At 45.0% G+C, this 15316-nt stretch overlaps 1 protein-coding gene across 1 annotated transcript; it reads left to right on the forward strand.

Moving 5' to 3' along the window:
- The first annotated feature begins 1817 nt into the window (after positions 1–1817).
- On the forward strand, positions 1818–12911 carry park7 (parkinson protein 7). Its single transcript, XM_085967202.1, has 6 exons — positions 1818–1961; positions 3884–3985; positions 4864–4923; positions 6339–6408; positions 10310–10396; positions 11512–12911. The coding sequence occupies exons 1-6, from the start codon at positions 1872–1874 to the stop codon at positions 11664–11666; spliced, it is 564 nt and encodes a 187-aa protein (XP_085823328.1). The 5' UTR covers positions 1818–1871; the 3' UTR covers positions 11667–12911.
- Positions 12912–15316: the final 2405 nt, after the last annotated feature.

Raw genomic sequence — 15316 nt, forward strand, 5'->3', positions numbered from 1 at the left:
GCTTTAAGGGCTACACTCACCCCAAGTCACAGGCCTGAAGGTGTTAATGGCCTCAGGTAATATATATATATTTTTTGTCCTCTATTGAGCAGAGGGAGCTGATTAAAATGAGGACACACCTCTCCCCTTACTGAATGAAATTGGGGGAGGGGCCCTCTCCCCTCTGCTCAATAGGCAATTAATAAAAGGTGATGGGACTGAGGTGCCTTAGAAAGACAGGCAGAGAGAGATAGAGAGAGAGGGGGGTAGGAAGGAGGGAGACCACAAGGGCAGTGTTGCCACTCAGGATGGTGGGTGGGTGTTGGCAGGGGGGCACTCTCTGATGTAGTTTAAAAGTCTTTGGTGATGGTCTTCTGGCAGGGGGAGAAGATGTCTTCACCTGGAAAAGCTGGAGAAGCCCAGGCTCAGTCCTGCAACAGGTCTTAATGATGCAATTAATGAAATTAGAGACTTCACCTGGTCAGCTCCAGCTCTCCCAGGCAGGCAATTGTAGGGGTGCTAATTAGTGGTGTGTGTGGCCTAGCTTTTAACAAAAGTCACACACACTACACCCCTTGATGGTCCGGCCTTGCTTCTTCTTTTCTCCCCCCACCTAAAATACAAAGTCTTGGGAGAGTGCCCCAAATAACACCCACCTGTAGATGTTTCAAACGAGATGAATCTTCCCTCCTTCCAAACAGTTGGTGGTTTTTTTTCTGATGTTTCTCTCCCCTCTCTCCTGAAGTGGAGGCCAATTTGGGGAGGCAGTGATAGAAAAGGCCTCTCCCCGGTTGATGTTGATATAGGCCTCCTTTCTCCTCCTCTGCCCAATCTCTCCAGGCACCTCAGTTGTTGGAGGAGGTGGAGGTGGTGATCTATCTTTCAGCTACTCCTCTTCCTGGTCAGGATACCTCCACTCTCTTGCTTTGGCAGCTCCTTCTCCTCTTGCTGCTTGAGACAGCCAGAAAAGCACACAGGTCTTTACTGGTTGGAGCTCAGGACTATACTAAATACAATATTACTACACAGTGCTTATATACCGGTGGTCACCACCGGTATTACGTATACAGCAGCCAGAGAAAGTAGTACATCTCTTAAGGTGGAACAGGCTTAAGTTCTCTTAAGGTGGAACAGGTTACATACACCACAACATCCCTTCAGCCTCCTTAGGAAATATAGGCGCTGCTGGGCCTTCTTCACCAGAGAGGAGGCATTGAGGGACCAGGAGAGGTCTTCCGTGATGTGGACTCCGAGGAACTTAAAGCTGTCCACCCTTTCCACCACAGCCCCATTGATGTGGATGGGGGTGTGACTTCCGCCTTTAGACTTCCTGAAGTCCACAATGATTTCTTTGGTTTTCTTGATGTTAAGGGTCAGGTTGTTATCGGCGCACCACTTCACGAGATGCTGCCTGACCTGCTGAGTGTTTCCAGCATGTTTTGTTTTTATTTCAGATTTCCAGCATCTGCAGTATTTTGCTTTTGTATTAAAAAAATTGGGAGTGATTATTGACAACATGGCTGACCTGCACCATCGATAACCCACTGACGCAGCAACAGTTCCTGTATCACAGTATTGACAATACACAATGTAGGATTAGGTGTTGGAGTTAGTGGTTAGGGTTTAGGGTTGGGGCGTTAAGGTTACATTGGGGATTAGGGTTAGTATTGGGATTAGGGCTTGGGGGTTGGGTTTAGGGTTGCTGGTTAACGTTAGGGTTCGAACCCGCTACTGGCAGTGCCGTTGCCACCAGACGCGCGACTGACCTTTGAAGCAGTCGGTGCTGCAGTGCAGCTATTTTGAGTTTGCGGCGCGGTATGTCATGTCCGGGCTCGGGACCCGTAGCCCCTGCCTATAAGACACCGCGCGGCGCGGCCAGCACCTGTCCCAAGATGGCGGCTAAGCGAGCGTTGGTGATCGCGGCCAACGGCGCGGAGGAGATGGAAACGGTGATTCCCACCGACCTGATGCGCCGGGCTGGGGTGAGCGGGGCGGCCACAATTTCCTTTTTTATATTTGTTTGAATAATAAATCCGTTAGACGTTAAATTGAGCGGTGCGTCCTTCAACCGTCACTGACGACGGGCATGATTGGCGGGGGGACACCCCAACGGTCAGGGTGCGCAGCCAATGAGGTGGCGGCGGGGCGGGACTTTGAGTAGCCGGCAGTTTGACCTGGAATAACCTCTAAATAAATTCCAGGAGATTTCCAGACACCAGGAACATGACTCTGGGTAGATTTAGCCTTCGTTCAATGCAAGGGGCCTTGCTCCAGTTAGCCTTTAAATAACCAAGTGCACTTGCAGGTCTGCCCAGTGTTCACTCCTTAAAAAGAAAGTCTTGCATTTATATGACTCCTCATCACATCTCAGAAATGTCTTAAACGTGCTACATTTGCAGAGAATTGATTTGAGCTACAGTGACTGAAATGTAGGTAAATGTGGGAGCCATTTTGTACACAGAAACCCACAAACAGCAAAGGGATGACTTGCTAGTTAACCTGTTTTTTGTTGGTGTTGGTGGTTGAGGGTGGAATTTGGACAGGACCCCGGGAGAGCTTCCTGCTCTTCCAATAGTGCTTTGGTTTAACATCTGAAGGCATCTTCAATGCAGTAGTCATTCAGTAGTGCACTGGCGTGCCTGAATAGATTACGTGCCCAACCTGTTGAACTGTAATACTAAAGCAAAACACTGCGGATGCTGGCAATCTGAAATAAAAACAGAAAATGCTGGAAATACTCAGCAGGTCAGGCAGCATCTGTGGAGAGAGAAACAGAGTTAACGTTTCAGGTTGATGACCCTTCGTCAGAATGTCTGGCGAAGGGTCATTGACCTGAAACGTTAACTCTATTCCTCTCTTCCACAGATGCTGCCTGACCTGAGTATTTCCAGCATTTTCTGTTTTTATTTCAGACTGAGGTAGGTGTGCTACCAACTGAGTAAAGCTGATACCTTTTATAAAAAAAAAAAAAAAAAAAAATCCTTGTTTCAATCTCACTTTGATTTAAAATGTCAATTAATTTCTCCATGTTGATATGTGTATTTATAGATATTTATTTTGTGCTAGTTATTTTGTACCAGTTAATTAATTGTTAACCAGAGTTAACTTTTTACAGAATGTTCAAGTTTTAATGATTTGTTAGACTACAATCAGGGATAGTGTGGGTGAAGATTCTGCAGTGATGTTATCTCCGGGATAGTCTGGCTGTGGATTGCAATGTGGTTAAAGTCAGATTATCTTGAATAGCTCTTCCTCTTACCGTTCCTTTGTCTTCCTACACTGTCCACTAGCTGGGGGGGGGGTCACATTCTAGGCCTCTGCTACTGCTGTATCGCAGCAGGTAGAACCTGTGACAGTTGGCCCTCTAACACAAGGTCTGAGGCGTCTTGCTGTGATTCCAGTCAATGGCTGATGGAAAGTGCCTTGTGTCTGTTATATATTTTTGTGATAACAAGGCTGTGACATGGGCAGTGTTGTCACTAGTAATTTAACCTACTGCTAGTAATACACCATGAAAGGTTATACAGAAGCTAAGGATACTTTGTGATTTGATTCTTGTGATTCTCTGAATTCACTCTCCAAATCTATCCCACTACTGCCACCACCAGTGGTGAGCTTGTCACTACCAGTGTGTCCCTCAGTATTGCACAGCTCAAGATGCTCTCTCCAGGTCTGGAAGGGCCTGTTCTGGAATTATACTGTTAGGTGTTTTTCCACAGTTCAAGTAGACGCCAAATAAAACAACATTCCCAAAAATCCACTCTTGCTTTATTGAAATCCCAGTGGCAGTTCTGAGGAGCTGACCATTCAAGGTGCCATAGTACTGGACTGTGGCAAGTATCTGCCACTTAGAATGGCTTTTCAATGGGCAGTGATTATCGATTGTGTCCTTTTTGTATTTCAGATAATGGTAACAGTGGCTGGGCTGACCGGTAAGGAGCCAGTAACATGCAGCCGTGACGTGGTCATTTGCCCTGACTCCAGCCTACAAGATGCAGCTAAACAGGTACATCATGTCTCTGCTTCAGTGACGAAGGGTTTGGGTACAGTTTTATGATGGGGGAATTGTTCCTTTTAGCAAGGGATGAGCCGAGCTCAGTTGTACTGCACTAATTGAACTTTGGCTTTCGTATCCTAATTATACAGCATTTTGCTGATTGGATAAAAACCTCAAGCAAGCCCTCCAGCATGCCTTTCTTGCCAGATTAGTGTTTGCTGCACACTTGCTGGGTTCATGCAAATTCAATGCATGCCAAGATAACCAGATAGTGGAGTGTATGTGTGTTAGATTGCTCACTGAGGTCTGGTCTCCATTTGGCATGAAGTGCCTGTTTGTTGTAATGCTGAGCCATGTTTCCATTGCCATACAGCTTGGAAATATAGTAACAGCATGGTGTGCACTGCTCAGTCCCTGCTGTCTCTGATCATCTCGCATCTTGAAAGGTGAAGCTCATATATAATCTCACTGAGACACGCACTGCACCATGTTGAATATTGTACACACTGACATGCACTGTACCATGCTGCATACTTCTGTAGTCTCAGGAACCAGCAGTGTCTGTTTTGTAGACTATATTCTTGTGCCATTTTCCTCTGGCTAACAGTTTTTAATTTTATGGCCGGGTTTGAACGGCAGAGGGTTAATTTCGAAGGCCCAGCACGGTGCCCAGGCGAGGCAAGTGACGTCATTGGAAATCTGGGACCCAATGTCACTGCACACTTTTTATTTTATCTGTTCTAATGCTCACTTTATTTGGTCCCCTCCCACTCCATGGCATATTAGGTTTTCCTTGCGATTCTGTTTACAGTGAGGGACAAATTAGCAAAGCTTCTGTTGATTGTTGGAATATTGAATAAAATCTGATCTGGTGCATCTTTCTGCAGGGTCCATATGATGTGATTGTATTACCCGGAGGAAACCTCGGAGCCCAGAACTTATCCGAGGTGAGTTCAAATAGAATTAATTGTGAACCTCTGAAATTCTGTGCTTGGTTTGATAATTTAAGTGTTAAAACTCCATCACTATTGGAAACACTACCTCATGACCAGCATTCTGTTAGCTGCACTTGATTTCACTCCTTTCTGGAACACCAAGAACTTGCATTTATATAACACCTTTTCATGTCCCAAAAGTGTTCTGTAGCCAATGAATCGCTTCTGAGGTGTAATCACTTGTGTTGGCAAACCAAAGGTGCCTCAAACAGCAATGAGATGAATGACCAGGCCCAGCTGTAATGTGCTCTAGAGGTGAAATAGCCTGTGGGCATTTAGTGTCTCTGCTAGTGTGAAGAGTGGTCACTTGGGTGAGATACTGCAGGGTTGCTGCACCCCAGTGACTGGAAGAGGAAGAGAATTACTGATTTTTCCCCTTCTGATGCATGCACTGCGCCCTGCTTTTTCAGCCATCTGTTTTGCACATCAAATGTTCATAGAAAGAAATCATAGAAACTTACTGCACAGAAGGAGGCCATTTGGCCCATTGTGCTTTTGCTGGCTCTTTGAAAGCGCAGCCATTCTTGGTCCCGCACCCCCACTTTTTGTCCATAACCCTGTAAGTTCCTCATCCTCAAGTACCCGTCCAACTCCCTTTTAAAATTATTTATAGAATCGGCTGCCATCAGCTTTTCAGGTAGTGTTCCAGAGCCCGACAACACGGAGTGAAAAGAATTCTCCTCATCTCCCCTCTAGATCTTTTGCCAATGATTTAAAATCTCTGACCTCTGGTTATTGACCCACTCGCCAGAGGGAATCGTTTTTCTCTCTCTATCAAAACCTCTCACCCTCTTGAAAACCTCTTAAGTCACCTCTTAACCTTCTCTGTTCCAAGGAGAACAGTCCTAACTTTTCCAACCTCTCCTCGTAACTGAAGTCCCTCATCCCTGGTAACATCCTGGTGAACCTCCTCCGTATCCTTTCCATGGCCTTTACATCTTTCCTGAAATGTGGTGCCCAGAATTGTCCACATACTCGGCTGAGGCCTAACCAGTGATGTATAAAGTTCCAGCCTGATCGCTTTACTTTTATATTCTAGTCCTCTATTTATAAACCCAAGCAACCCATAGGCTTTATTAACCACCTTATCAACTTGCCTGGCCACCTTTTTTAATGATTTGTGTATATGGGCACCAAGGTCTCTCTGCTCAACTATACTTTACTGCTTTTCAGAACAATTGATTCTTGGAGTATATTACAGAGCCTAAGAAACAGTTGATTCTTGGAGCATATTAGAGCCCGAGAATAGATCATAAAATACAAAATGTACATTACTGTCTCTGGACAAAAGAGAATCATAACTGCTATAGAAAATAATAACTTGTGCAAATTCACACTGGCTTATTAAAACTTTCCTTTTATTTTAGTCTTCGGCTGTAAAAGAAGTGCTGAGGGCCCAGGACTGCAGGAAGGGTTTGATTGCTGCTATCTGTGCAGGTATAGCTTTCTTGGCTTCAAATGAAATGTGCACGGAGCTCCCCGTGCTGGTCTCCCTTGATGGTTCAAGGCAAGTGACTAGCAGAGCCATACAAAGCAGGAAGATCCCACGTTTTATCTCTGGTCTGTAATAAATTAGGTGACCTCAGCCATGGAGCAGTAGAGTTACTAGAATTATCCTTGGTCCCTCTGGATTATTGAGGAGTAAATTGCCCAGAATGCCTGTTCAGTTACATACCCACTCCCTCGGAGGTGAGGAGAAATGTCCTGGCTGTAAGATACCTATAATCAGCTAGTGTAGTGACACTGGGCTCACATGAAGAATGGCCACTTGGGTAAAGTACCAGAGGATGACTGGTATCTGCATAAGTGTATCCCAGCGAGAGTCACTGCCTTCAGGAAGAAGTTGGGGGGATTTGTGGGGTGAGGAAATTGATACTTAAAGCAAAGCAAATGGAAAGGGGAGTGGAGTGTTTGGGTGCTTTTTTTTTTACTTGTGTTTTTGGATGAGTATAGTATCTACTTTTGTTTATCTAAGCCTCAAGATTAATACGGAGTAACTTGGGCCTTGGTTAGGCTTCACTAAAATGTAACTGCTTCACGCTAGCTTTTTGCATCTTCAGACTCTAGCTGGAGTCAGCAGCTGCCTTTCAGCTGGTGACTGAGTAACCCCACACTGGCTGTGTGGTGATGGGCAGTGTGCGAGCAGCAGACAGTGCTACTTCCTGTGTTTGTTTTTGTTCAACCAGCAAGACTCAAACCTACAACATTAGTGTGAAGTGCCTGGCTGGTTGGTTCTCGGTTTCTTTCAGCTTTGTGTCCCTGTGGTATCTTTACAAACATGCATTTGTCTTTTTTTCTTAACCACATTATTTCCTGGGTTGGGGTGGGGAGCGGATGGGCCTGCATCCATTCTCTAATGGAAGGATGTAGAGTTTGTTCTTCAGTGCTGCTCCATTCCTGACCTAGTAACGTAGGTGTTAGATTGAGGAAGGGCAGGGCACTGTTATTCCCTGGCCAATTTCTCCTTCAGATAGGCTGAGAATGTTGAAACTCTATCTAATGGGGTCTAAGTATAAGCATCAGCAGAGGCTGAAATTGGAGCTTGGATCCCCTCTTGTAGGATGCAGCTTGGCAGAATGCGGAGCCAGAGCGCCCTAGGGTAACCCGAGTTCAGTCTCCATTCTGTGCTGAGCTCAGCTAACTCTGCCCAGAATGGTGATTTGAACCTGGGATGCTACAAATAGCCTCTGTCTCTGGGCTAAGCAGGAAGTAAAGTCGTTCAGAATTCCTGCTTGTGATCAGTATCCAGTCTCCTGTTAGACACTCTACACGTGTAGATGTAATGTTGGGACTGGATTGAACTGCGTGGTCGAATAACCTGCCTGCACATCCTCTGGACTAATGTGAATGGCAACTTGGGTGAAGTACCAGAGGACTCCTGGTGCCTCTTCTCTTGTGAGGAAGTGGTGCTGGGCCACACCTTACCTCTGACTGATCCCTTTTCCATCTCTCCTGGGCAAACCCCAGAGCAGCAGCAGGGCTTTAGAGGAGCCTGTGCAATACAGTATTGGGATTCAGAAAGAGTAGAGAACTACATACAAGTCCTGATTTTAATAATCCCAATCCTTTCCTCCACTACATGCCACGAGTCCCTGACCCTGTGAGGCTGCTGCTGAGCTTTCTGCGGGGAGATGATGATGGAGCAGCACAAGATGATGTGCTCTTGTTCGCTCTGGAAGTAGTGCTGTCCTGCAACTTACCTGGGGCATACCCAGTGTATGTTTTTGCTACGCCAGAACATTAGCATATTTCTAATTCTAAACCCTGCTGCTATCATCTGTGTTCAATAGTCTGTAAAATGCCAACTTGTCATTTCTGTTGAAAGACATTCATATTTCCCCCACTGAGTTTTTAAAAATGAGCTACACTGCACTCTGTCCCTGAGCGCTAATCTGGTGTCTGTCTTTTTTTGATTTATTGCAGTCCTGACTAAAGCTAATGAACTTGCATTTATATAGAACCTTCTCACATTGCTTCACATCCACCGAATTGCGTAGTCGCCGTCATGTTGGCAAGTGCAACTTTAATATATTCTGGACAGCATGTTCTGGTACATTGTGTGCAGTATCTTCACGCTCCAGTGACGCTTGTCTCCTGAATGCTCAATTGGCTCCTGGCAGTGCACAAACCTGACAGTAGCTGCAGTGACACCTGCAAGGCTACTCCTTGTATTCACCTCACATTTGTTCTACTATCTGAATAAAACTCGGTTTGTGTGTTGCAATAAACCATGTGAGTGAATGTATCAAATACATCAGGCATAGTTAGTCTGTCAGCATCTGAAAAAGAAAAGCTGGGTTAATGTTTGGAGTGGTTTTTTTACCCTTCAAGGTGAAAGCTGAGTGTGTCAGCCGGTGATGTGTAGTTGCTGAGTTCTTCTCTCTTTTGACCTTGGTAACATTAATGAGCTCTTTCAAATGGTGCGAGACGCTCAGCACGAACAGGCATAATGGGTGTTGAAGAAAGTGCTTTGTTTGTTTGCCCTGAAGTCTTCAAGACATATATCCAGCGTTGGTGTGCTTTTTGACACTGTGCTTGATGACACTGCTTGATAGCCGAGGTCACTGACTTGTAGGATATGGTATATTTGATTTGTGTTGAATAAAATCCAATCCTTATTTATTATTTCCTTCTTAGGCAGTCCCTCGGAACCGAAGATGACTTGCTTCCACATTAAAAATGATTTCTCGGGTGACTGAGTCCAATGTGGGATCTACAGTCTCTGTCACAGGCGGGGCAGACGGTGGTTGAAGGGGCGGGTGGGTGGGGTGCTTGGGTTGACGTGCGCTCCTTCTGCTGTTTGCGCTTGGCTTCCGCTTGCTCCCGGCGAAGAGACTCGAGGTGTTCGGCGCCTTCCCGGATGCTTCTCCTCCACTTTGTACGGTCTTGGGCCAGGGATTCCCAGGTGTCGGTGGGGATGTTACACTTTTTCAAGGAGGCTTTGAGGGTGTCCTTGAAGCGTTTCCTCTGCCCACCTGGGGCTCTCTTGCTGTGTCGGAGCTCCGAGTAGAGCGCTTGTTTTGGGAGTCTCGTATCGGGCATGCGGACGATGTGACCCGTCCATCGGAGCTGATTGAGCGTAGTCAAAGCTTCGATGCTGGGGATGTTGGCCTGAGCGAGAACACTGACGTTGGTGCGCCTATCCTGCCAATGGATTTGCAGGATCTTGCGGAGGCAGTGTTGGTGGTACCGCTCCAGTGCTTTGAGGTGCCTGCTGTACATGGTCCATGTCTCTGAGGCATACAGGGGGGCGGGTATTGCTACTGCTCTGTAGACCATGAGCTTAGTGCCGGGTTTGAGGTCCTGGTCTTCAAACACTCTTCCTCAGGCGACCGAAGGCTGCACTGGCACACTGAAGGTGGTGTTGGACTTCGGTCCTCTACGAACCTGCCCCCGCCACACAGTACTGCCCCTCGATTATCAAAATCCATGACTAGGCCTTGGACAATGTGGACCACTTTCCATACCTCGGAAGCCTACTGTCAACAAGGGCGGATGTTGATGACGAAGTCCAACACCGCCTTCAGTGTGCCAGTGCAGCCTTCGGTTGCCTGAGGAAGAGAGTGTTTTGATTTATTATCTATACTAGTATTGAAAACAAAAAATGTTCTGTGTCTTGCTTGTTTTTCTGAAGGTGGTGGGGTGGTTGCTATGATATTTCTAGTTTTCTACTTTTTTCCCCCCAGCCCTCCCTCCCTTTGTGAGACTGACCTCTGCAACACCTTCACAACTGCAAGCTAAGTTAATGTGAATAATTATGTGCTTTCTCTCATTTAACCTGATCTATATGGTGACCAGTTGTTTGTGTGAAAGGCCATCTTTAATCTTTGTTTTTCAGGCCCCACTGCTCTGCTGGCTCATGAGATAGGCTATGGGCGCAAAGTCACGACCCATCCCCTAGCCAAGGACAAAATGATGGCTGGAGGTAATGAATAGTGTTCACGCTCCATTCCTAGTGTGCATTCACCTTCACAATATAGCAGATAAGCTTTCGACAATCTTGCGTGATCTTGTGTTTGTGAGATTCATATTTCTAAGCTGAATGTTTGTATTTAATTTAAATTGAAATTAGTAATGAAATCCCCTTAAGGGGTTTAGTTTCCTGTCGGAGTGCTTATGGTTTTTTTTGTTTGCTCAGCTGGTTAAAGCAGTAGCAGGGCTATACAGACCAGGTGGCTGCCAGGTTTGATGCCTGGTCTCTACAAAATTAGCTAACCTCAGCCCGGGTGGCAGTATGATGCTACATTTTGGGAGGAATGCTGTAGAAAATCAGCCTGGATTTTCCTGTTTCTGATCACTTCCTACTGGAAAATGCTTCTCTAGTGAGGACAAGATCAAGCTTTGCTGTGATTTTCCCCCTCCCCATCCCTCTTGGTGGTCAAGTATCTCACCAACAGTGTCTTTGCTCGTGAAGATTAGGCACTAGGGTGAGCTGTTGAGGTCTCTAACATCAGTACCCCAGCAAGGAGTTCTCTTCAGTAGGGGAGGGAATGGGGATGTAAATCACTCTCTCGCACTCAGGAGGGTGCGGGTATTGGTGTACATGTTTCATCTTTTAAACAGCTGATCTAGGGGAGCCCTTTCAGCAGATGTTTTTTCTGTACACAGCTGCAGTCTCGTGTGGTGTTGGAACATTCATTTGACATTGGCTCCATACATGTTGCTTAAATGACATATATAGCCAGAGCTGTGTGAATTTAGCTGGCCTGATTGCTGCACCTTTTTCTACTTAAACTCTACGTAATTTTTGCAAGCACAGGAGTTTGTTGTAACTAATGTGCTGAAATGTCATATCTCAAACTGGCCAATATCTGAATGTAACTAAACAGATTGTGCAACACCAAAGTTGTCTTGGGGCAGGGGTTTGAGAAGTGGATGGAATCACAGAACGAGATTCCAAAAGGCAGTGAAAATCCTGCAATCCCATTTATAAAAAAAAACACAATCTAGCTTATTTCATCACCGTAACCCAGTGGCTTTATCAGTACTGTGATGATGATCTTGAATTCTTGCTCTGATGCCTTGCTTGTTTCCTTCCAGCTCACTATACCTACTCTGAAGCTCGTGTGGAGATAGATGGGAACATTCTCACCAGCAGAGGGCCAGGCACTAGCTTTGAGTTCGGCCTTGCAATTATTGAAGCGCTTCTGGGAAAAGAGGTGGTCGAGAAGGTCAAAGCCCCTTTGGTCCTGTGAGACTGCCAACCTCCGAACTGTGCAGAGTTATGGGTAGGGGTGGGGTGCTGAAGGAATCAACTGAATTGGTTGTTTCCTAGGCAGCATGTCCCTAGTGCATCATTAATAGAGGCAATATGCCTTGTGGAAAATAACTAATGTCTTTAAACACCATCAAAGTAAATGTTACTGTATTTGTTCAGGAGTACAGAATTTAAACTTGCCAGATTTAAATCCTGATGGTACTTGATGACATACAGGAATCTGCCTCCAACCAGAAATGTGGTAGAGTAAAGTTTAAACTCTCCCCTTCTACTCTCTCAATCAAATAACTGAGGCGTGAATGTAACCTGAATTGCTGCTATTGTGCTGGTTGAGATTGGAACAGGAGAAGGCCCTCTTGTGTTCAATCCCAATTCCCTGCATCTTCTGTATATCCCTCACTTCCCAAGTACCTTTTTCTTTCTGAACTCCAGCATTGCTTTCCACATTTGTGCTCTTTTGGAGCAGTGTGTATTTTCTCATCCTTTTTATGAAGAAATGGTTCCTGAAAGCATTTTTAACGGGCTTACTTACTTTTATTCCTTTTGAGAAATGCTTTGCTGTATCAACTTTGTTTTCAGTTGCCTGATGAATCAATGTGTCAGCAAAATTTTTTAATAACTTTGTGCAGAATGTTCTTCAGGCTAATTTCCTGCCTTACAGTATTTGTCTTTTTTTTAAAAAAAAACACCCGTTTATACAGTTTTGCCACTCTTTCAGCTAACTACCTCATGTAGGTAAATTGATTCACGAGCCATTCTTCCTCAAACTTTCTTTTTACAAAAAAACCTCTGGTGGTATTAAAGGCCTCTGCAAACCTGAAAGTTACTGATGACTTGGCTGTGTTTCTGAAAAATAACACCTTGAGGATTGATCTCCTGCACCTGTGAATTTAGCCACTGTGGCATTGTAACTAATGGTTGTTAAAGGGGTGATGCTCTTTGGCTACAGGCTCCAGGGCTTGTTAAAGCAGAGCATGATGAATATTTCCCATGTACCAAAGATTTGGCTTTCTATGAATGTTTAGTTGAAGGTGTAAGATTACAGTTAAAATTCCACAAACTATTTGCCTTTCAAACCCCATCTATCCAGCTGCATCTGCAGCCTTTGAATGGACATTGTGCAGCAGTAACTTAGCACTCGCTGCTTAAAGTATGTTGGATGTTAGAAAATACCATAAATCTCTTGTCCAACAATTTGTTGCAATAAATAATTCGTAGTGTCTGGGTGTTAATGTGTGTATTTATTCCTCTGCCTGGTGTCTCTCACTAGTAAACATTGCCACTTATAGGTGACCTTTGATCTTCTAGCAAATGAGAAAACATTACTGTTGATGATGGAGTTCATTGGTATATGTTATAAATGTTGCCTCTTAAGGTGCTGACTTGCTGGGGGATGCTGGGAAGTAGCTGCCCTTGGGTATATCACCCAGGTGGCCGTTCTTCCTATGAGTGCAGACAGTGAATATCATTCTATGGGGGTGGGGAACATTATAGCTGAGCCCAATCCGGTTCACATAGACTCCTACATTCTAATTGGCGTTGGATCGTGATCAGGGCCAGGGACCCTGACTGAATTTTTTGTTTTTCCTTCCTCCGTGCTTTAGGGATCCAGCACAGTTAGTTCCACAAGAATTGAACCTGAAACCTTCTAGTTCACACCATGGTCACCACTGTGCAATTCAACATTGTCATGAATGAGCAAGAACTTCGTCTATTTGGCTGCCACTGAAAACTCGACACTCCTGATTCTATCCCACTTCCTGGCTGCTTGCTTTGGTCTGTACCCTATTTTGACTGAGCTGAGCTTCAAAACCCCACTTCTTAGAAAGCACTGGGTCTGCTGAATGTCACCTCTGCAACATTGCCTCCCTCTCCCTGAAACCCTTAAGAACAGAAGTAGGGCATTCAGCCCCTCAAGCCTGTTCTGCCATTCACTGAGATCTTGGCTGATCTGTATCCTAACTCCATCCACCTGCCTTGGCTCCATATCCCTTAATACCCTTGGCTAGCAAAAATCTATCTCGGATTGAGCTAGCATTGTTTTGTGGGAGAGTGTTCCAAACTTCTACCATCCTTTGCGTGAAGAAGTGTTTCCCAACTTCTCTCCTGAGTAGCCTGGCTCTGATCCCTGCTCATTTATTCCAACATACTCTGATGGCCTCTGAGTCCACCCTACATAAACTGCAACTTGTACAAACTCTCCCACCTACATCCTGTTCTGCTTCCCTGATCCCTGTCCTCCACTGGTCCTCCATCACCCACCACATCACTGCTCTGTGGCAGACTGGCACCTGAAGTGCTCTGGGACATTTTATTACATTAAAGACCCAGTGACCCAGTACCATCCCAGATACTTGATTTAATATAACTTTTTAAAATATGCTTTTTCTGGTGATTTTTGCACCGAGACTTTTGATGTGAATTAGGGGATTCTGTGCTGTAGGATGTGGGCCCTGAATAACCAGGTTTGAAGGTCAAAAATCTTAAGATAACATTTAAAAAGGTAACAATTGAGTGCTGTTGAACTGTGGCTCAGTTGGTAGCACCCTTGCCTGAGTCAGAAGGTTGTGGCTTCAAGTTCCACTCCAGAGACTTGAGCACACAAATCTAGGCTGATACTCAGAATTGCAGTATTGCACTGATCAACTATATTGTACAAGAATATTAGATGGCAATGTTGCTTTGTCAGCTTGGTTTAGGAGTAACACTTGCCTCGGTCAGGGGTTTATAACCCACTGCAGGACCTAATATATAATCTAGGCTGACACTTCAGTGAAGTACTGAGGGAGTGCTGCATTGTTGTATCTTTTGGATGAAACTGGGGCCCTATCTGCTTGGCTAGAGGCTCGAGGGGCCGAATGGCCTGCTCCTGCTCCTATCTTCTGTTTCTATAAAGAGCAGGGTAGTTCTCAACGTTTGACTAACACATCCCTAAAACAGATCAACTGGTCACTTATCTCTGCTGTTTGTGGGTCCTTGTGTGCATGTTGGTCATGTTTGTATGACAACAGTGATCATTTCAAAAGTAATTCATTGGTTTTGAAGCACTTTGGGATATCCTGACAACTTGAAAGGTATTATTTAAATTAAAGTTCTTTCTGTTTATTCTTTTTTGGCTTGGCTTTCATGTGTCAAAATGTTTATGATGCATGCTTGTGAAGTGTCATTACCATGATCCAGTACCCTGTCTTAAGGTTGGAGGGGAGGGGGGGGCACACAGGTAAAAGCTGGTGCTAAACCATTAGCTGGTTAAACCCACATGGGGTTTATCTAAAAGTTATTAATCTTTCTCCAAATATTAGTGAAGATCCTGAGTTATAACCTCAAGGAGGCATCCCCAGTTGGAAATTACACCACCTAGTCAAAATAATGCACATATATTCTGGACTCGCTCTTTACAGTGAGACCTGAAGCAGTTTGGTACTTTCTTGCTCCATCTGTTGTGCTGTGCTGTTCATTATCATTCTGGTCAAAATTGAACCCAAATGGTCAGTGAAAACAATGCACTGTTGTGAACTCATGAATTTTATGTATTTCCCCACTTGCCATCTCTTCCCCTCCTCCCCAAATATCACCATGATGGGATTATAAGAGGAAATCTTCAGATGAGAATTAAGTAACGGTGGC

Source organism: Somniosus microcephalus, chromosome 25 (genome assembly GCF_052327205.1).
Source record: "Somniosus microcephalus isolate GS21.2 chromosome 25, FLI_Smic_1.0, whole genome shotgun sequence".
In the NCBI taxonomy this organism is placed as follows: Eukaryota; Metazoa; Chordata; class Chondrichthyes; order Squaliformes; family Somniosidae; genus Somniosus; species Somniosus microcephalus.